We start from the raw sequence: 23,913 nt of genomic DNA, 5'->3' as shown, positions 1-23,913 counted from the left end.
ACAAATTTACTTTTTATTTTCGATCTGTTCTTTTACTATTTATTTATATATTGTTGTTAGATTGTGTTTGCCAATCTCGGATCGATTATTATAAAATAGATTAACTATGCCTCATAAAAACTCTTATCAAACGATTATGGTATGAATATACCGATCACGCGAGCATGTGTAGTTAGTACACATATATGAATATAAATAACATGTTAGTTTTTTAAATATGTGTAAAAGTACTTATCATTAATGTGTAACAAAAATAAAGAAAATCACCACACAACAAACAAAAGTAACAAAGATGACAAGTAAATTTAGGCTTACCTAATACACATGATACTCTTATATATGTGAGACGCATCAAATATATACTCGATACATCAAATGTTTTACCATTATATGTGTCTTGGTGAAGACGATTGTGAAATGTGATAGGAGTACTGGTAAAAACCAATAATTCATTAGAATTAGAGTCTTAGTTGAGTGTAACTTAATTGTTTGGTTTTAGGGAAAGTTTTCGCCTTTAAATTTCAACTTACTAGTTGCAACCACATGTATCATAGCTAAAGGACCCACTTGATTAGGATGTTTTTATTTTACTATGCGTGTAAAGCTTTTACGCCTTATAACTAAACAATCTTGTTCAAATTAATAAGTTGTGTGATGATTTTTTTATGATAAATTCAGTAAACGTGATTCGAGATGAGACCAAAAAGGCCTTAAAATATAATCCCCCGTGGCAAGGCACCTGTTTAATATAATTATTATTTTTACATTCAGATATTATCTAAAAATATTATATTATATTTTAACTACTAAAAAGGATGTGCCAATAATGGGATACGTACTGTCATGAAGCTAGCAAAAAGAAGGATTTGAGAGCACACACCTTTTTTTTTTTTTTTGAAACGACTAAGTAAACGTTGGGTACTCTGTACGCGGTCCCTAGGCTAAAGGTAGCCGGCCACTAGTCCAGATGGACGGAGCCCCTAGCAATCTACCAATTGAGGGATTCCCTGGATAAAACCCGACCCCCATGCCCGCCAAACGGCACGACAGCGAGGAGCCGGTAAAACCGTGTGAAATCAGGACTCGAACCCTGGCAAGCCAGGGTCATCCCTCATATCCCCCATATAAATTGATAATAGTAAGATTTGAACCCCCACCTCTCACTAGTAAAGTGAGTGCTTTACCATTAAGCCTCATCCAATTTATGAGAGCACACAATTAAGTTAACAATTCTTTTATTGCAAGGCTATATTATCTTATTTATATGCTAATTAAACATATTTTTCTAATAAATAACAGAGAAATGCATATATTCGTAATATAAAATTATAATACCTTTTACCATGCTTACCTGCTATTATTATTATTATTATTATTATTATTATTGTATGCTCTCAGTAATATCACAACTACCTATAAATACATATACACTTAGGATATGCATAATATAAGTGTTGTTTAAAAACTTTTGATAATGATGAATAGGGATGGAACCGGAGGGGGTTACTTAAAGAGGGTCTGCTAACATAATTTGTTGAATTTATTTTTATGCATTAAACTGATATTTTTTTATGCAAAACCATAATTTAGACAATCTAGTTATAGTTATTAGAGAATAGACCCCTATGAATCTATGATCGACGACTCTCCAGAGTCTTGGTTCCGTCACTGACGATATTGTAACTTTTTTTTTTGGGTTCAAAGTGTCACTTTAACATGATTTGACAAACATCAATTAGTTACATTATTCTTTTGTAGTTGTTTTTAAGCAAGGTGTTTGGCAAACATGCATCAATTACATTGTTCTAAAAAATTTTAATGTCACTCATGTTAGTTGTACCATCACCGTGTTACCTAGCTAGTGTTATTAAACAAGATGAATTATAGCCTTGTTTTCACTTAAATACATATGCTACATTATCCATATAAATCCTTTGCTATTATTTTCTGTTTGTGTGTGTTTGATTGCTACATTATCCATATCCATATCCATATAAATCGTTTTTTGCTGCTTCGATCATCCTGTGTCGAGTGTTGCAGGTCAACAACAAAAGTTTGTTGTGTTTCTTTTGTCTAATCAGGAGGATCAAAGACTGGACAATTAATAATTCAGTCGGGGTTGACCCGGAAAAAAGGTCACAATTTAACAAGTCATGTTTGAGACAGCTAACTAAATTTAACAAGTGTCTATTTTCATTACACGCTGATTTTAAATTTATGATATTTGGCCCACAAATTTAATTGTATTTAAGTTTGAAAGGTATAGAAAAACAAAAGTCTCAAGTCAACGATCTAAATTTCCAATGACAATACGTGTTTATCTTTTTATATATTTATATTAATCCAAATTAAGATACAGTTATAGGAATTTATGCGCAACATCTTTCTGGAAGCGGACTCTTGAATCTGGATTATGTTTCTTTTCTTTCTTTTCTTCTTTTTCTTTTTTTTTTTCTGTAAATTTATATATTAAAATTAAACTACACTAAAGGAGTTTATAATTTTGATTCATAAATCAATTTCATAGACACCTTTTAGCATTATGCATTAGTTAAACAAAGCATCTAACTTTCCACAGGTATTTAAGAATTAAGACATTTATATAAATGCTTTAACAGTTTCATAATAATATGAAACTAATTAGAATTATAATATATTTATATATATAATTTGAAAGACTTACTCCATTTATCGACTCCCTGCATTTTCGTCCAAGGTTCACCACTAAAATAAAAGTTAATTTGTTTAAAAGATGTCTTTTACCGTTGATCTAAACAATATTCTACGTGATTAACAACAAAAAAATCACAGAATAATTGTATCTATTGAAAAATAAATTAAGGAGATAAGCGTATTTTTTTTTTATTTTGGTGAAAATAATAACATCAATCATTTTTACAATGTAGAAAAATAATGGCACAAGTGTCAGTTTTGAGGGTTGATAGTGTTTTTGGGTTCTCTGTGAGCTTGTGATGATGGCCTATGGACACTATCATGGTCATGTTGACATCTTTAACCTTGGAAATCATGACAAAATATTGTTCCATATGTCATCATATGATTTTATATTTATTTCTTATCATATTTATTATTACATAACATCCCATATTATTTGGTAAAAGTAAATTCACAAATTAATGTTGAACTTGAATCAAGAGGGTAAAGTTCTAAACATTTAAAAACTAAGAGTAATTACAGTTACTTATTTCATACCTGTTCCTATAATTAGACTTAAAATAACTTTTAATTCTAAGTTTAGTTAAACTTTTTAAAATGTTAAACTATCTTCTCTCTATTTCTATTAAATAAAAAGCTCACGCATCATCTTCCTTATATCCTTCTTTCATTTACACACGTTCACAAAAACACAAGACTTCGATTGTAAGTTCCTAAACATGAGGGTAAACACCGACGAGAGCACCACCGCGGTGCCCAGTAGCACCCAAGACCATCACATGCTATAGTACCTTTCTAAAGACCATCTTTTGTTTATGCTTAAGCTTTAAAGCAACACATTCCACAAGCATAGGGGTGACATGGGCTCGTTGTCTGCTATCATGTTACTTCTTTTGCCATAGATAAAAGATTTCAACCGATACTCTTCTATAAAAAAGGTTTCTTTCTTTTTCTTTTTTATTTTTACAAAAATGGTATGTAAGTTGTACATTTTCTTACTCTAAAGTTATTCTTATTTACGTTACCCACAAAACATGTTTCAGTTTAAGGTTAATTTTCTTTTTCCAGAAATATTGTTTTTATCAATTTTGTACTTTCCTTTTAGGGCAGGAGGGGTGGGTTCGGTAAATGCAAAATGAGTACTATACCCGATAGTCAAACACCGATGTTATCATCTAAAAGCCCATTTCGGGTACCCAAATTAGTGGGAAAGATAGGCCACGTGTGTGTGGAGAGGAAAGAGAGAAAGTTAAATAAGTGGTTTTATAATAATACATTGTTAACCATTCAAAATGAAAACCTATTTGAATTGTAAAAACTTTAAAAATTCATTCTCAACCACATGTTTTTAATTAATGTTTAAATCTTGTGATCCATAATTAAAGTGAATAAAAAATGTAAATATAAATATAATTTTTTCTCTTTTCTGAAAACATATATAAAAATTAGTAAAAAAATATTAAAAAATAGCAAAACAATTTTTTTATGTTTCGATGTTTTGTATTAAATGTTACAACATATATTACATGTAACAAAAAAAAAACAATGTTACATAGGGTTTCCACGGGTTTTCACAACTCGAATAAGTTTTCATTTTAACCTTACCCTATATACAACTTCTCATGTTAAAAGAAAGTAAGAAATTGGAATTATGGAATCAACTTGACTTGGCAAAGGAAGTTGGATGGGCCATATTGTCAAGAGTGTATTCTAATGGGCCTCACGTCTTAAATGGATTATTAAATTTAATCTACATTTTCGATCAATAATCGCAACTTTAAATTAAATGAACAAAAATAAGGTGAAACGTCATACTCATTTATAATTTGTTGCTAAACTTTGTGTGTGAGAGAGAGAGAGAGAGATTTCTCGAATGGGAGGTGTTATTAAAACATAAAAAAGGTACAATAAGAGCATTCTCAACTCATACCCTATAATTATTTGAGAGAAATTTGTAAATTATATGATGAGGTTGTAAGTGGTTATTAATGTAAATTATAGGGTGGAAAGAGAAAAGGTAGTGATTTATGTAAATTTGAGGAAAAGGTAGTGAATTTTTGTAAATTATATGGTGAAGAGAGAAAAATGTAATAATAAAAGTATAAAAAAAAAATATTTAATAATTTTATAAAGAAAAATGTAGTGTTATTTAGTGTAATTATAGGGATGGGGGTGAGGGACAGGCTGGGAATGCTCTAATTAAGTAGGCTTATTAGTTTAAAAGAAAGAAAAAGCTAGATAAAAACTTACTCGTAAATTAAGCTTGTATTTTTTAAACCGTAACGTGATTGTTAAACTTTAAATAAGTTAACCCATATAAAAGCTTCAAATACAATAATACCGAACTTGTAGTATGCATAATGAATTCAATACGAAGTATTAAGAATTTTAGCAAACGTATCAAACGTATAGAAATTCAATAAATAGGCATTTTGTAACAAGATAAAGCTCATAAAACGTAATTTCTTTTTGACTTGTTCTAAAGTTTAATAATTTGTCCTTTATTTAATTAGCGTAATGTAGTAATTTGCTTTATGTGCATTTAATTAGGAAGCGTACATTTCCAAGTAAATGACGACCGAAATTGATCATGCTGCCTTAAGTACAATTATTTAGAAGGTTGCTTTTTATACGTAAATCAATGGATGAATATAAACAAAAAATCATATTGAGACAGAGAGAATTAAAGATGAATATAACAAAGAGAAATCATCAAAACATTTCTCAAATTTTATAGTCGAGAATCGTTGTCTTTTTTGTTTTATGGCATCTTTATTTCATATTTATTATAGAAATATACCGCATGCTATAATATACCATGTACGTCTCAATTATAACTATTATACCATAGTTTAAAATTTTCATAAAGCCAAATTGAATTTTAGTAGTTCAAAGTTCAAACCATGAGTTAGATTGACTAGATCTTTGTAAAGAGTTAGATTGTCGTTGATTAAGTCAAAAGTTTTGTTAGTTAAGCTAGAATGTTAAGCTACTCGAGCAAGTATGAAATGTAGAGGTAGCGTGTTTTAATCTGTGCACTACACTGTAGACGGAACAAAAATTCGATCGGTATCGATCAATTTATTAACAACGCGTAATAAACAAAAATGAACAAATATTTGAAAAGTTATTTATTTACTTAAAATAATTTGATAGACAAACACACGCAAAGTTTTTTGTTTTTATGTAGTTGTTAGAATAATAAATTTTTTTTAGAATGATGACTTTCCCTTTTTGTGACTAGGTCACCGCACTTTCCAATTTATAAAGTCTCATTGCCCCATTCTAGTCAGACGATGTTGTCTCAACCAGGCTTACGCTGGCTTCAGAGTCTGGCTTAGGCGTTGCCCCGGGAAACCATACAGTCGGCTAACACTTAATAGTCGTTTTGCCGTCACAAGAGCATAACTCTCTCTCTGCGTAACACAATGGTACAAAAACCTATGTGAGATCGGGATCTGAACTGACAATCTCACAATACCTAGCTAAAATCCTTCATTATCAATATCTATATGAAGTGACACAAGTAAGGACCAAGTCCGAGTGGAATATGCCAACATTTAATGAGATGCTAAAAGTGTAAATTTATTTGAAGAAAGTTGTGGAGCGTTATATATTTATCTAAAGAAAGAGTCTATTTTTATTTATTACAAAAAAATCTTGAATACATATAATAATAATAATAATAATAATAATAATAATAATAATAATAAGAAGAAGAATTCAAGTGAATGTTTGATTCTACAAACTTCAATTTAATTATTTGACTCTTGATTGATTGGTGGGTCTATCAGAAAACAATGAGGACGGAGACGGTGACCCTGATACTGGTAAACCTGGCCGGAATAATGGAACGAGCCGACGAGTCCTTATTGCCGGGAGTCTACAAAGAGGTGGGTGAAGAGCTGCACGCTGACCCCACCCGGCTGGGTTCTTTGACCCTATTCCGGTCCATAGTTCAGGCGTCGTGTTTCCCAGCAGCCGCCTATTTGGCAGCCCGACACAACCGGGCTCATATTATAGCTTACGGTGCTTTCTTATGGGCTGCCGCCACTTTTCTTGTTGCTTTCTCTTCTTCTTTTCTTCAGGTATAATTCATTTCCTGTTTTACCTACATTAGGAACCATTCTTTTTGCTTGTTATTGGTGAATGGTGATTATTGGATCCTGTTTATAATCACTCACAATGCCAAACACCCCCAGAGCTTACTTTAGATCACAATATTAAACCTTTTCAGGTTGCTATATCTAGAGCTTTAAATGGTATCGGCCTTGCCATAGTGGGACCCGCCATCCAATCTTTAGTAGCCGATTCAACCAATGACCAAAACCGAGGTATGGCTTTCGGTTGGCTACAACTAACTAGTAACCTCGGCTCAATACTTGGTGGTCTTCTTTCATTACTTTTAGCATCTACCACAATTATGGGGATTCCCGGGTGGCGGGTTGCCTTTCATCTTGTTGGCATCATTAGTGTACTCGTTGGGATCTTGGTTCGCCTTTTCGCCGACGACCCACGTTTCTTGCAACATGTAGAACCTGAAAATATCATAAAAGATCAAACCTTTTGGTCAAACGTTAAAGATTTGCTGCTGGAAGCGAAGTCGGTCATAAAGATTCAATCTTTTCAAATAATCGTTGCGCAGGGTGTCATGGGCTCATTCCCATGGTCTGCGTTGTCATTTGCACCGATGTGGTTGGAACTAACGGGCTTTTCTCATAAGAATACTGCTTTCTTGATGTTTTTATTTGTGGTTGGGAGTTCAGTTGGTGGATTGTTTGGTGGGCGGGCCGGGGATGTGCTGTCAAAACGGTTTCCAAATTCGGGCCGGATTGTCTTGTCCCAAATCAGCTCGGGATCGGCTATTCCTTTGGGGTTGTTGCTTTTGCTGGGTCTAAAAGATGATCCATCTACTTTGGTTTCTCATGCTATGGTGTTGTTTATTATGGGCTTTTTCATTTCGTGGAACGGTCCAGCTACAAACAAGTAAACTTCTTGACCCAATATCTTGTCATTGTGTTTCTTAGTCCTGTTTTTGACCCGTTTACTTAAAGTGGGTCGCTTTTTAGTTAAACGGGTCAAATAAGACTATTGGCAAAGGTAATTGTGCAAAATGGTTTAAACTTGCAGAAGCGTGTTTAAATACTTACATTAAATCACCTTTTTAAATATCTAGATTATTAGTTTAATAATGGAGTTTTTTTAATCATATCTAATATATTAACTGCTTATAGAGTTTTCGAAGGATACAAATTAATGTGTTTTTTTATCAGACCTGAACTTGTTTTGACCTGTTATCAAATCACCAATCATGCTACCTCTATTTTCTGGTCAGCTCATAACTCTAATCTGTTTGGACTTGTGTCTACATAGTCCTATTTTTGCAGAAATTGTTCCCGAGATATCACGAACTAGTATCTACGCTCTAGACCGATCATTCGAGTCAATATTATCATCATTTGCTCCTCCAATAGTCGGGATATTAGCCCAACACGTTTACGGTTACATACCCATCGAAAAGGGCTCCGAAAGTATTGCCACAGATCGAGACAACGCCACATCATTAGCTAAAGCACTCTATGTTTCAATCTGGATTCCAATGGCATTATGCTGTTTCATTTACTCATTTTTGTATCGAACCTACCCGAGAGACAGGGAAAGGGCCCGGATGGAAGCTCTTATTGAAGCTGAGATGGAAACAGTTGACTCGGGCCCCACAAATGGAAAACCAAGGCTTGCGTTTGATGGTGACTTTTTTGACAATGATAGAACGAGTATGAAGATGGAGCATGGTGGTGGAGACAATTCAGTTGGGTTAGACGAAAGTGACGAGAAGGCATTGCTTTATAGACAGTTGACATTTGCAGATATGGTAGTATAAAGGTTGAAGACCACAGTGCATATGGATCCAAGATGTTTGTATATGTGGCTCGAATCCATGATATATATGGCACATATTTTATGGCCTCAAGATATAGAAAATGGTTTAAACAGTTTTGGTGCATATGTTCTCACTTTAGATGAAATTTTTGGTTTTGAAGTTATTAGCACTTAATTTAATGGATTCATTATTTCATCCCATTTACTTATGAATAGCATACAAACCGGTTTAAATATACAAGTGAAAGTTTTCTTGCAGTTTACATAAATCGTTTTCTTTGTGAATTACTCATGTACACCATGATATACAATTTTTGTTAAGATTGAATCAGGCAATTCAGGCGTGTTCAGTTTGGCTTTCGGGCAGAGATCATAACAAATCGTCTGTTTCTAACACATGTGTAATCCACCAGTCCACAGGTTGAACACAGATCTTTTAATTCACGTTCAGATAGGTAAATGCGACTCCCTGATATCAGCCCGATATTCTAAAATTACAAAATCAAAAAGTCGCACAATAAATATCAAGACAAATAACCAGATAGGTAGGATTTTACTTTTGCTTACCTGGCGTAAAGGCGATAAAAAGGGGAAAAACGAATAAAGACCGTCTACTACATAGGTGGTGGCAACAAAAACTCCTCCGGGTCGAAGAATTCGACTTATTTCAGCTACCTGTCAAACAGCGTATAGCCAATAATGTGTGAATGAATATTAAGATTACTCAAGCCAAATATAGAAAAATAAACGAACTAAAGATAGCAAAAATGTATACGCGCATATACAGAATACTTACACCAGCAGATGGTGAGGGCCAACAATGAAGAGCTGCACCAGCATGCACAGCATCAATAGAATTAGATGCAAACGGAAGTCGCGCAATATCAGCTCTAACCAAGACTAAGTTCCTAAAAAATCATGTTTCTATCAGAGAGTAATCTCAACTCATGCAAACTAACTGTAAGATTGGAAGCTGCATACTCTTTAGAAATGTTATCATCCTGCTTGATGTAATCATAACACTGCTTTAGCATAGACTCTGAAAAATCAAGTGCAACAACAAGAGAAAACAGACCACTTTTTGCAAAAAGCCTCGAGAACAAGCCACTACCACAACTAGCATCAATAATGCTTCCTCCTATGACTGGCTTAAGATAATCTTTCATCATTTCAAACTGTAAACAAAAAATAGATCATAACCCGCCGAATCGGGCCATTCATAAATCTTAAGCAAATGAATTTTAACCGATACCTCTTTCTCGGGGCCCGGAAAACCACCCCACAGTGAAAAACCCTGTCGCCAGCCTCTCTCATAGAGGAATGATATTAAAGGTAACCTGCATCAGCAAATGCATATGCATGTAGTTGGAAAAGGTACCTGAAAAGCTCAGAAGAAGCTGGCATAGATTCGGTATATTTGTAGGAGGCGCTAGTTAAAGTTAAATCAAGATGCGTTTGGTTACCGGTGTAAGCCTTTTTACAGATGGTGCAGGTTAAGGCGGACATAGGAGTAGCATCACCAGATTAGAGAGAGAGAAAATGAGTTAAGGGAATAGATTAGACAAAAGGAAGGAAATAAATAATTGATGGTGAAGCTTGTTACACTGAGAAAACAGGATGAGCATTATTCTTCCATAGTAACATGTCATGACAAATGGGACAAGCCAGTATTTGGTCCTTTGCCTTTGCAGTTCCCTGCGTTGAACTAGACATTTGAATTCTATAGACTTTCCAATGAGAAATACTACTAATAATATGTGTTGAGCGCCTAATATAATAACCTAGCAATCAATATTCAATACAGACAGTTGAAGTGAAATGAACCTAATCATACAAACAAACAAACAAACAAACGTTCCAAATTCAGCCACATAATAAATATACAAATTATGATTATCCTTGTTCCAATTAGGTCGTCTAACATAACATTATAATAATAATAATAGTTGAGTTGAGATTTGCACTAGCGACCTTAGTTCCGAGGGCGGATGAGGCACGGTGACGAGGTGAGTAGAAGATCGACGAGAGAGGTTTAAACAATCCACGACTTGAGCTTTTGATTGCCGGAGATAGATGCCCAGCTGCCATTGGAATCGGAGTCTCACTCGACGGAGGATAACTGCTCCGTCGTCGTGTTTCTATACATACAAAAGCTAAATATAAATATAATTGCATTATTTTTGGAGGCTTCCAATCCAGACAAGACTTACGCCTCATCTTCTTTCGCCCACAGTAACGGGGCCTACACTAGCTACGTCATTATATAAGGAAAAACAAACAGGTAAACGAAAATTACTAAAATAGCATAGTTTTGGAAACATCGGCGTAATTTTGCAAGAAATTTAAAAAATGTGTTAAACTTGCGTAGTTGTTCAAACTTTAGGTATGAAAATGACACTATGTTATATAATCCACACTATGTTATAACCCGTTTGACAAAAATAATTTTGATTCATGACCCATGGATAGCTAGAATGAATGAGATGAAAGATTAGAAATTAAGAGAAATGTAGGCTTAACACCTAAGTTTCAACATTTTCTTTTATTAGTATTGTAAGATAAGATCAATCCCTAACTCATCATCCGACCGACTCGTAGTATGGTGTTTTTTAATATCGCCCAAGAGTTACCACAATTTGTTCATCTTATTTGTCATTAGTGGATCAAGATGTTAAACTCAATTACCAGTTTAACACTAATGATCACTCGTAAACTGATGATAATTTAACACAAATCTTTATCAACCGTCTGCCACTTAGACAACGCTAGGGGTGTCAATGCCACTTGTGGTCTAGGGGGTCAGGATTCTTGAGGTTTGCAGGTGTTATAAAGCGTAACAGCCTTGGAGAGTATGCATTTCACACCTCGTAATTCGTATCAATGTTGTTTCATATTTCATTTTTGTTTAAAATAAATCAAATTAATTGTCTGACTTGATAACATTAAAATCGGCAACAGTTTTTAGAAAGAAACTAACTTTAACTTGATATTAGTTTATGTTTGATATATATCGAGTTATATTTTATGATTTTTACGTAACTTATTACAATGACAATGCTATAAAATTCATTAGAATAAAACTAGTTGGTTATAGCATGAATCAACAACCACAAAACAAATATCATTGTGAATCATAATAAAAATTTAATTTGATTTAAAAAAAAAACAAATATAATTTCTTCATGTTAATATGATATTGTGATGTGTGTTTTGTCTATCACGAAACTCAAAATGACGAACCCTTCCTTTTTATCAAACATTACCGCTATGCTACAAAACTATTTGACGTCACAAATGTTTAATGCTCAACAAATGATAAAATGACGTTCAAGTTTATTAAACACGTTTATTTTTGGTATTATAATTTTAATATTTTTAAAGGGTCTAAATCGCCCTTTTACTGTAGAGGACGCAACTGAGATGCAGGAAACGCTTATGGCATGGATACAAGCGGAGGAGACAAACACAACATATTTGTTTGTATACATGCTTTGTGAAAACTATAATAAGGTTTCTCTTATCTTCTTTTATTCCTTATATATTTATTTTTAATTTTTCTATAATATTACAAAACCACCTAAGTCATTTAATTATGGCCCAACAAATAAACCTTAACCCACAATGTCACAAACTACGTTGGGCGAAATATGTTTAAACGAGTTTATGCTTAGCTTGTTTAATAATAAAGCATATTAAACTTAGACACGACTTCTATTTAAAAGAATTTCATCTCATTTTTTAGTTCATAAACATATATTACCACTCATACCTTAAAACTCTTTTAATTCGCTCAATGATATCAATAGCGTGACATTTGCCTTACCCTCTTGGTCCTATACATGCTTTGATCGACCATGTTAACTACATGAATTTGACAAAGCTTATTAGTTGATAATGGGGTAATTATTGTTAGAAAAATAATGAATATGGAAAATTTGAGAATATTTTGTATCATACCTTAGGGCATAAACAGTTATATGTAATTCTCTTTAGTATTGTTGGGTTTTACCGGTGATCAGTCAAAATTTTATTTATTAAACCTGGTTTAATAAACATGACAAATAATAATTAATCTTATTAATTAATAAATGCGCAGCGGAATGTAAACGAGTAATCGGCACCGAAACTAAACCCGACAGGATCCGGTTATAAAACCATACGAGCACGGTAATATTAAACAATATATTATTAACTACCAATGATATAAATATATACCTCGGTTAATGAATAACCGGTTGAGACACCGAGAGTTAACTAGCGAAGCTAGGTGACGATACGAGACAACCCGGCTTGCGGTGGCAGCGAATAGGTCCGGCGGCAGCAGCAAACCCAGTTGATGGAGTCCGGACGGTGCAGCGGCGGCTTGTGGCGCTACACGGTATAAGTCGACGGCTTGAGGAGGCGGCGGCTTTTCCTTTTGGAGTTACCGTAAAAACCAGTTAACAGGGAATTGGTTTTGCGGCTGCATACCTATTTCTCCAAACCTTTTGGAGATATATATACATAAACGAGCGGGGCCTTATGTTTCCTTTTTCCTCTTTTTTTTTCAATTCATTATTCATTAATATTTGATTATCATACAATCTCATATATTAATAAATGTTAATTAGGCCTTAAAGTCCAACTCGATTAAAAGTCCGGTCCATGCTTATTTATCTAATAAATAAACTTTAAAATTATTATATATATATGTTATAATTAATAATCCCGTTAAATATCGTCAATACCGGTTAACTAATTTAAGCGAATTTTATGCTCGTTACCCAAGGTGTAACTCTTACGGGTCAAAACTCGGTCAGCCGCGTTGACTTTACCAAACCGGTCCATAAAATCCAACAGTCTCCCACTTGGACGGTTTCTGGTTAAGTTCCTCAACGCTGACAGCCAGCGATGCTCTAGCTACACATGGCTGCCCCCAACAAGTTATGACATTTTAAAGTCATTAACCAAAACATCTTGGAATACACTATTGCAAGACAATGAACTTATGGTAATCGTTGTCATCTATCCTTTCCGTATAAAACAACAATTGAACAATGAGACATGGATCATATTCAATCATGTTGGTTTTCGTTTTGAAAATCCACTTGCTCCCTACTGCCCGACATTCGGGGGGTAGCTCAACCAAGTTCCAGACTTGATTGTCACGCATAGATTGCATCTCGGCGTTCATGGTATCTTGCCATTTCTCAGATTCCGGATCTAAGATAGCAGATTTGTAATTAGCAGGTTCGTCGCTTGACTCGGCTACTAAGAGGACTTCGGGACCATCTAGATGCCATAGGTATTTAGAATTTGGTACGCGAGTCCTATTACTTCTGCGAACGCTTGTGTTCATATCCGATGTATCAGCAACAACAACTTGTTGATCAGACGTTCCAACTTCCTCAGCGGTAGTTTGTAGTTCTTGAATTTCTTCAAGATCGACAATATTATCTCTAGTTCCTCGATCGAGAATTTCCTTCTCGAGAAAGTGGCCCTTCCTTTTGATAGAAATCACATTTGTATCAGGATGGAAGAAATAATATCCGCTTTGGTTATAGTATCTGACGAAAACAACTTTTACGCTGCGAGGATCGAGCTTATCGTCAGAATCACTAGTGACATAAGCATCACATCCCCATATTTTAAGGAAAGACAAATTGGGTTTTCGCCCATGCCATATCTCATATGGTGTTTTGCTTACCTTTTAGTTGGAACCAGATTGACAATGCGGGCGGCGATCATAAGGGCAAAGCTCCAAAAGGAGTGAGGCAAGTTAGTTCTATACATCATCGATCGGACCGTGTTTAGCAATGTTCGATTTATCCTCTCGCTCACGCCATTGTGTTGGGGTGTGCCGGGTGGAGTAAGCTGTGAAACAATTCCACACTCTTTTAGATGATTTATGAATTCTAAGCTGAGATACTCTCCACCTCGATCTGATCGAAGCATTTTAATAGTTTTTCCGAGTTGATTTTCCACTTCGTTTTGAAACTCTTTGAACTTTTCAAAAGTTTCATGTTTGTGTTTCATAAGATACACATAAGCATATCGACTGTAATCGTCAATAACATAAACGAAGTATCTTTCATGATTTCTAGACATGGTTCTGAAAGGATCGCATACATCCATATGTATGATTCCCAGCAGATCCTTTGCTCGTTCATTCTTATGAGTGAAGGAGCCTTTAGCGAGTTTGCCAGCTAAACAAGATTCGCAGTCATCAAAAGAGTCCAGTCCTGTGGATTCAAGAATCCCTTCGGATTGGAGTCTCTTGACTCGTGCCTTGCTTATGTGGCCAAGTCGGCAATGCCATAGAAATGTATCATTGATGCCAGATCTGATACGTTTAAAAAGATTATATACATTATTGTTTATAAAGAAAAGAAGGGCATTTCGCTTCTTTGCTAAGCAAGGATAACTTTACAAGAAGGGCTATAATGGCCATCCTCTCCATCCCTCGAGAGGATGTGCAGCAGGTTCTCGAGGAAGCCCACGCCCCAGACATATTGGCGGCGCAAAGATTGTTCCTGCGCGTAGGCCTGTAGCGCGCCCTTCAACCAGGAAGAAGTGCTTTTCTTGGCGAAGCGAGGAAGCACAGTTGCGCGCCTCTCCATAGCCCCTCTATACTCGGGAAAATGTAAACTTTCGAAAGCAAGCTCACCCACTCTCCCCCAGTGGTTAAACTCTAGGATCTAATTTGAATTCCATATTAAAGAAAAGTAGACAACAATCCCTACATTCTCATTCTCAAGATTCAAGGCTATGCCTTCCACACCGCTGGCAAATTCAACCATTTCCCCAGCTTGAATCTCGTTCAACCCATAAACACGTGCAATCCCATCTCCAACTGAGACCACTCGACCAATCTCATCCACTTGAAAATTCGTGTAAAAGTTGCTAATTCTACTTTCTAATAGAGTCGTTAGTTCACCGAGTTGGTGGCTGACTGGGCTTTTTATTTGATCAAAGCAGAGAAGCTCGCCTTCTTGTTATCCAAAAGCAAAAGTCGGTCGAATCGGCCTTCCCCTTTCCGGGTCTGGATTTTTCGCGGCGTTTCTGTCGTCATGGTCGACGGGGAAGAAAGAAATGAATGAATGTTCTTTTGGTAAAATGTAGAATAATACACCTACCGAGACGAAAGCCAAAGGTGAGTCTAGTAGGTGGACGAAAGGGAAAGATAATAAGAAATATTCAAGATAAAGACTAGAAGAAGGGTTTTAGCGAGCAGGGAAAACTACTGAATACGATAACGATACATTCACAGCGGAACAAGAAGAATCACTGTCGACTCAACTTGACGAGTCAGTAGCTGCTTTTAGAGCTGGGATAAGTAGGGTAGCAGCTAAGATTAACTAAAAGGACTCTCCTCAACCTAGACATAGAACTCCTAGCTCTGGAGCTGATTGAATTGATTGATTCTTTTGAACAGCTACCGAAAGGCTTCGCTCCTCGCTCACAGAACTCCCCCAAGTCTCAGGTCAAGAGAGAAGAGCGATGGCCTTTCTTGAGTCACTCACTTCTTCTTCGTGATATTGACCACATTTCTGATCCCTATTTGCATTTTAGTGGGTATTGAACATCAACCTCATAAATACCATTTCGAGGTTTAGCCTCAAAATAAAAGATATCATTCAAGTAGGCAGAAATAGCAATACTATTAAAAACGTTCTTAAATCCTTGTTCAAATAGTAAAGAAACTAAAATAATGTTTCTGGTCAAACCAGGTGCAAACAAACAGTTATCTAAAGTAACTACAAGGCCAGACGAACAAGCAAAATGATATGTGCCAGTTGCAAGAACTGGGACTCTCTTCCCATCACCAATGATGAGTTCCATGCTGCCTTGTTTCAGCTTCTTCCAATTTTCAGGCTCCTGCAAGACATTCACGATGTGGTAACCACATCCGGTATCAAATACCCATGTGTTGCTAGAGACAGTGAAAAGTTCAATAACGTAAATAGAAATACCTTTAGAGGAGCTTTCACCATTGGTCCTCTGCCTTTTCAGCTCAGCAAGGTAGTCAGGACAGTTACGTTTCCAGTGTCCCATTTTGTTGCACTTGTAGCACTGGCGCTCCTTAGGGGGCGGCGATGGTACCTTTGCAATACCTTTGTTAGTGTTGGTGGCAGACTTGGCAGCAACAGTAACCTTCTTCTTGCCTTTACCGTTATGACCCCTGTTCTTGGGTTTAGGCTTGACGACACCAGCAGATCGAACCATAAGGACTTAATTGTTTTTAGTGGGAATATTCATCTCAGCCGTCTTGAGCATTCCATGAAGCTCCGGCACTGTCTTCACCCAGCCATTCATATTGAAATTCATTACGAACTGGTCGTAAGAGCTAGGAAGAGAGTTCAGGATGAAATCCGCTGCCATTTCATCTGACAGGGGATAATCAAGTTTGTTGATACACGTTTTGTACGTCTCAGTCTTTATCAGGGCATTATGGTAATTAATCTAAAGTATAGGGTCTTAATGTAAATATGGCTAAATGGGCCATTCGCTCTAATGTAATGTTACATTCGTTACCCCGTAACGAATGTAACACATTCATCTAATCTGTAAGCTCATTCGTTAACCCAGATTAACGAAGGAGATAACGAATGAGGGCTACTCGTTATATGTTAAATGTATTAACGAATGAAGAGTGCATTCGTGTGGTTAATGTAACGAATGACACATTCGTTAACTGTTATGTTAACGAATGTGGTCACCCCCCTATATATATGCTGTAAATTATTCATTAATGAAAGCATTTTCAAGTTTGTTTATCAATTCTCTCTCGTTACTCTACCAGTTCATTCTCTCACATTATTCGCATCAATCCTATTGTATATCGACCTTAATCGTATACCTAACCATCATGTATCATCGTAATCATAAGATCTAGATCCTAAACTCAAGCTATTTCAAGTGGTATCAGAGCCTTGGATCTGATCTTCGATACATAATCAAGTTAAAACAATAATCAATTGATCAATTTCGAACATGAATTGTTTGATTTTGTGATTTAATTGAAGTTCAAAATCAGAGACTGGTTAATCGTTAAATTGAACTTGATTGAAGAATGTTTATGACTTCGAACATGGCTAGATAGGTTCGGATTTGGTGTTGGATTGTTTTCGTATAAGTTTTAAGTAGTTTCAGTAAGATTCGGACGAGTTTGAAGTTGAAATTGGAAGTTTGAATCGTTGAAGACTGATTCTTTAAGATGAAGTCTTATTCGTTAGGATGAAGACTGATTTGTTACACTCATTCGTCATGCTATCTTATTCGTTAAGCCATATTCGTTAATTCTCTTCATTCGTTATGTTGATATTCATTCGTTAAGCCTGTTAACGAATGAGCTTATACGTTAAAACCTCCTATTCGTGTGAACAGTGTACGAATGAACATTCGTTGAGAAGTCATATTCGTTAACTTTCATTCGAATATCTTAGACATTCGCTAAAGTAGTCAACTTTTAACGAATATACCATTTGTTAAAGTATCTCAGTTTTAACGAATATTCCATTCGTTAAAACCTATTCGTTATTAGCTCATTTGTTAATCCGTTAATGAATATGAAGAGATTCATTAAAACCCATTCGTTACTGGTTCACTCGTTACCGACTCATTCGTGTGAACAGTAAACTTTGTTAAATCCCTGAAGTTTATCAGTTGGTTTATGATGGCTGCTCAGAATTCATCTTATTATGCGTTAACATCACAGAACGTCTTATTGCAACAAATGCTGACAATGGATAACGAGATAGGCAGTCATAATAAATGTCCCAAGCTGTTGAAACTATCGAACTTTGCCCGTTGGGAACCAAGATTCCGTGCACATATGGGATCTGTGCATCCTAGCTGTGTTCGTTTTCTTGATGATGTTTATGCTGCACCATTGATCGGTAATAACAACACGAGTTGGACTCCGAAACCGTTTAAATAGTATGAGACACATGAGTTGAAGGACTTTGAAAGTGAGACGAAAGCTTATTCTACTCTCACTATGGCTTTACCAGAACATATATTTCATCAATATAGTACGATCAAAGTCTGTGCTTCACTGTTTACTACCTTGAAAACCAGAAGTTTGGGCAATACTCTCGAAAGCAAGAAAACTTTAGTGAAATTCCAATTCAGAAACTTTATTCTGATGAAAAATGAAACTGTAGAAGAAATGATCAACCGTTTCAGCCACTTGATTGTTGAAATGTCTTCTGTTGATCTTGAGCGTACAGAACAGGACAAGATTGATACTTTGAAGAATGCTTTACCTACAGACTATTCGACGTTCCTGTTTGTGCTTAAAGAGAACGGACTCTTTCAAAAACCTGAACTGACTGCTCTACAATTCATTAATAAGATCGAAGAAAGGGAATTCGATCTTAAATGTCAATCTACTTTGAAATAAAATCAACATCAGTAGTCGTCAACTCAAAACCCGTTACTTTATGGTGGTGCATTACCAGCAAATAATGCGACAAGCTCAGTGCCTATTAATGCATTCTTTGCTCAATCCCAAGAGGATCCTAACGTAAACAATCCTCATAATGTATGTTTCATGGCGAGTGGTGCAACTGGCAACTCAAATGCTCATGCATCAAGCTTACCCAAGGTTAATCTACAAGAAGCTGAACAACAGTTCGCTTTTGTATGTGTGTTCATGACTTCATATGAACAACTGGTGGGAAGTAAGATTGCTACGAGCGATCTCACAGATGAGGACTACGATCAAATCGACCCAGATGATCTTGAGCTTATGGATTTGAAGTGGAACATGGCCATGATTGTTCGAAAGGTTAAAAGATTCATGCAACGAACGGGAAAAGATCTTCCCACGTTGAACAAAAGGGTTGGGTTTGATAAGTTAAAAGTCAAGTGTTATAATTGTAGTGAATTTGGCCATTTTGCCAAAGAATGTGACAAGCCGAAGAAAGATTATTCTGGCTCACGCAATTCTGACCGTGCTTCTACAAAATCTTCATCTGGAGGAGATAAAAGTAACACTGCTGGCTCTGGTGATCAAGACAAATCTCTCGTTACTCAAGCTTTATTGGTAAATGATGGAATTGATTGGTCTCAGCACTTATTGGGAAACCAGGCAAACGTTGCTATTGTTGAGCCTGTGGAGAATTTTGAGGATGCCAGTAGCGATAATGTGTTGGAGAGTAGTGATTCATCTGACTCGGAAACTGATAGTGATCAATCTCTGTTATCTCAACCAGAATCAACTCCTGAGAAAACTGAATCTTATGCTTGTATGGCTAAGATTAATGAGGTATGTCCTACACCTCAAATTAATGTAAATGATCCTGCATCAATAATGGTGGATTGTTCTGAGTGTGCTGTGTTAAAAGCCAAACTTGAAACAGCATTAACTCAAAACAATACAATTACTAATGATTACTTTACTATCAAGGAATGCTATAAGCAAAATACAAAATTGCTTGAGCAAGCAAATCTGAAAATTCAGAAATTATCAGATAGTAATCATGATCTTAAAGCTAAGGTCCATTGTAAAATTATTGAAGTGGATCAACATTTAAAGGAGAATCTTCGTCTTCAAACTTGCATTTCCAATCTCAAACAAGAAAAAATGGAATTAAATCATAAACTTAGTAAATTCAGAGATTCTTCTTTCTTGTTGAATGAAATAATCGAGGTTAATCATTCACATAAAAAGAATGGAAAAGCAGGTTTGGGATACGTCGAAATTCCTCCTCCATTTAATCAGGATTACAGTAGCATTCCTAAGACAGAAAATTCTTTAAATATGTCTACTGATAAACCTTAAAATGTTGATTCATTTGAACCGACTAGTGAACCAGTTAATATTGAAAGTAAAAAGGTGTTTACCAAAAATGAAATGGACGGTTCAATTGAGGAGCTGACTGAAACAGATGTGATTGTTAAAAATAAGGACATTCCAATTGACAATCACATTCTGTGTGAACCAGAAGATTTTGAAAAAGCTGTTTATGGTGCAAAATCCTCAAGTGTTTCTTCAAACAATTCACGTGTTCCTAAGGATATTCCTAAAGTAATTCCAAAGGAACATGTTAATGTAACTTCCACAGACAAGCTTTCAGTGCCTGATGAGGAATTAATGCGATTCTTTAATCCTCCACTGAAAACTTCAACTGGAAAAGTATTTAAATTAAAAGGTCTCTCAAAAGTGTTTTAAGACAAAGAAGTTCCATTGAATCTTCTTAAACCAGAATTGATTGAAAGTGTATTTCAAGATGAAACTACTGAAATGACTGAACTTGAAAAGAAATTTTTTCAATCAAAAACTAGTAATGTTCAAAAACAAAAAACAAATGTTTTCAAACCTATAAAATTCATAAAATCGTCAGGTTTGGAAAAGTCATCGAATTTGACAAATCTTGAATTTTACAAAATAAAGAAGGGTTTAAAACATGAGTCATCAAAGAAGGCCACTTGTGGAATACCTAAATCTGTTGATCTTAAAACTTTGATATCACAAACAACCGATACATCATCACAACAAAATTTAAATGACTCTTGACTGTGTTTCAAGTGTGATGAACCGGGTCATGTTTCAAGACGATGCAAAGCAAAGATCAACAATATCAAAGATTATTCAACTTGCAAGATTAAATCTTTTTCAAACATAAAGGAAAATCAAGTTGATGATTCTATGATAATGTATTCAAACATCAATCCGAGGAAAGTAATTCGGGTTGATACACTTAATGTATTGAACACATGTGTTGATCGTGCTCAACCCATCTATTCAAACACAGAATCGGGAAGAATCCGTGATGGTTATCTTAAGAAGAAAACTAAGAAAACTGCCACTTATTCTCAAGTACCGAATACGTGTGTTAAATTATTAAGTTCTCCAACAGTTTCAAAGGCAGAGCCCAAGACTGAGGCTTGGGCTGCCTTTTGGACTGATCATTTTACTTGTTTGTGTAGGGTACATCTAGGTCCGTATCAAGTCAAAAATGGATATTGGATAGCGGATGTTCTCGACATATAACTGGCAACCTAGACCTTCTGAACAACATTAAAGATATTCAAGGGGGGTTATGTGACGTTTGCTGGTAATCAAGGAGGAATGATTACAAAAGAAGGGGAAGTTTCAAACGGTAGAATAACGTTTGAAAAGGTTAATTATTGTGAAAAGGTGGATCACAATCTGTTGAGTGTTTCACAGATTTGCGATAAGAAGTTCACCACCGTATTCACCGACAAGGAATGTGTTATTCTTCAACCGGGATACACAATTCCAGAAGACATGGTTGTCATGCGATCACCTCGATCAAATGATATTTATGTACTTGACATGAGTTACGATGTCAAAGTTTCGCCTTCATCTACTTGCTTCGTGTCTGAAGCAACGAAGAAAGATTCTATTCTTTGGCATAGATGCATGGGACATATTCACTTAAGAAAAATGAACTTTTTGATGACAAATGATTTAGTGAATGGTGTGTCCCTCAAGAACTTCAAATTTAATGATCATTGCGTCGCATGCAAGAAGGGGAAACAAAAGAAGAAATCTCACCCGACCAAATCACTAAATGATATCATTACTTTTCTTGAACGACTTCATATGGATCTCTTTGGTCCAGTGAACCGTGCTAGCATTGCTGGAGATTTTTATTGTTTAATTGTGACGGATGATTTCTCTCGTTACTCGTGGGTATTATTTATGGGATCGAAAGATCAAACTCCTGTGCTAATTTAGAGCCTTATTACAAAGATCGAATCACTTCACAAACTGAAAATGAGACGAATTCATAGTGACAATGGAACTGAGTTCAGGAATAATGTATTGGATTTCTTCTGTATACAGAAAGGAATTCATCGGGAATTTAGTGCACCTTATGTTCCTCAACAGAATGGGGTGTCTGAACGAAAGAACCGTACACTGATTGAAGCTGCACGTACAATGCTGGCTGATTCAATGCTACCTGTTCAATTCTGGAACGAAGCTGTGAATACCGCCTGCTACACATTGAATCGCGTACTAACGGTAAAGAAGCTCAAGAAGACTTGTTACGAGCTTCTACATAATTGTAAGCCGAACTTAAAGTATTTGGAACCATTTGGGTGTCCATGTACTGTGTTGAAGAAAGACGTTGGAAAGTTCGATGAGAAAGCTTTTGAGGGTTATTTCTTGGGTTATAACTCTCCGAAGAAGCGGATTTTCAATCTTTCTTTTGGTTGCGTGGAAGAAAGGCATCACGTTGATTGTCAAAGTTATACGACTCCACCAACTGGTACAGGTCCCGATTGGATGTTCGACTACGATCGATTATTTAACTCATTTACATCAACAGTTAATGACATACCTAAAGATCTCGTTAGATCGTATTTGGAGGACCAATGTCTTCCAAGTCCAAGGTTTTATTCGGTTGATGCAAGTGACTTTCCTAATGTATCTGCAACGTCAAACGATGTTTCTGAATTCTCCGATGATGCTGAGTTTGTTGATTCATCAACTGTAATGATAGATGAAGCTCAAGAAACTACCGAGCCTATTCTAATCAGTGATGATTCATCATCTGTCTCTTTAGACACTGCGGAGGAGAATATCACCAATTTGGGTGATAATGTATCTGTTCCTGCAAATCCTACATTACGGATTCATTCACAACATCCACAGGATCAGATAATTGGTGATGTGAACGACGGGGTTCGCACAAGGCACCAATTGGCTAACATATGTGATGATCAATCTGATCATAATGTATCTCCTACTGAGGATTCTATTGTTTGTGCTTATGCGGATTTGCACTCTTCGGGTATCCTTAGTATCGCACAATACACTTGCTTTCTATCACAGATAGAACCGACAAGTGTCGCAATGGCACTCACGGAACCATCATGGGTTGAAGCTATGCAGGAGGAGCTGCAACAGTTTGTTAGACTGGGTGTATGGGACTTAATTGGCAAACCCGATTGCGTTAAAAGGGCGATTCCTACAAAATGGGTTTTTAAGTGCAAGAAGGACGACCGTGGGGTTATCGTGCGAAATAAGGCACGATTGGTCGTTCTTGGTTACAATCAACAGGAAGGCATAGATTATACAGAAGTGTATGCTCCGGTAGCACGACTGGAGGCTATATAAATCATTCTTGCCTATGCAGCTTATAAAAACATCAAAATTTATCAAATGGATGTGAAATCGGCATTCTTGAATGGAGCAATTCATGAAGAAGTGTACGTGAAACAGCCTCCTGGCTTCGAGGATCCAGACTTTCCTGAGCGTGTTTACCATTTAAACAAAGCTCTGTATGGTTTGCATCATTCCCCAAGAGCCTGGTACAGCACGTTGGTTGACCATCTGATTGAAAGTGGATTCACGAGGGGAACTGTGGATTGTACGTTATTTTACAAGAATATGGGTGA

At 35.9% G+C, this 23,913-nt stretch overlaps 2 protein-coding genes across 2 annotated transcripts; one reads left to right on the top strand and one right to left on the bottom strand.

Moving 5' to 3' along the window:
- Nucleotides 1-6,476: 6,476 nt before the first annotated feature.
- On the top strand, nucleotides 6,477-8,563 carry LOC143615622 (uncharacterized). Its single transcript, XM_077088708.1, has 3 exons — nucleotides 6,477-6,764; nucleotides 6,914-7,662; nucleotides 8,050-8,563. The coding sequence occupies exons 1-3, from the start codon at nucleotides 6,477-6,479 to the stop codon at nucleotides 8,555-8,557; spliced, it is 1,545 nt and encodes a 514-aa protein (XP_076944823.1). The 3' UTR covers nucleotides 8,558-8,563.
- A 305-nt stretch (nucleotides 8,564-8,868) lies between these two features.
- Nucleotides 8,869-10,083, bottom strand: LOC143615624 (putative methyltransferase At1g78140, chloroplastic). The gene is made up of 6 exons (XM_077088709.1): nucleotides 9,935-10,083; nucleotides 9,809-9,893; nucleotides 9,538-9,731; nucleotides 9,353-9,464; nucleotides 9,124-9,231; nucleotides 8,869-9,044 (listed from the first exon to the last, which is right to left on the bottom strand). The coding sequence occupies exons 1-6, from the start codon at nucleotides 10,060-10,062 to the stop codon at nucleotides 8,904-8,906; spliced, it is 768 nt and encodes a 255-aa protein (XP_076944824.1). The 5' UTR covers nucleotides 10,063-10,083; the 3' UTR covers nucleotides 8,869-8,903.
- Nucleotides 10,084-23,913: the final 13,830 nt, after the last annotated feature.

Source organism: Bidens hawaiensis, unplaced genomic scaffold, assembly GCF_021521415.1.
Source record: "Bidens hawaiensis isolate Kalapana, Puna unplaced genomic scaffold, B.hawaiensis_p1.1 tig00043639_1, whole genome shotgun sequence".
Lineage (NCBI taxonomy): Eukaryota > Viridiplantae > Streptophyta > Magnoliopsida > Asterales > Asteraceae > Bidens > Bidens hawaiensis.
This window is presented reverse-complemented; position numbering and strand designations above follow the sequence as displayed.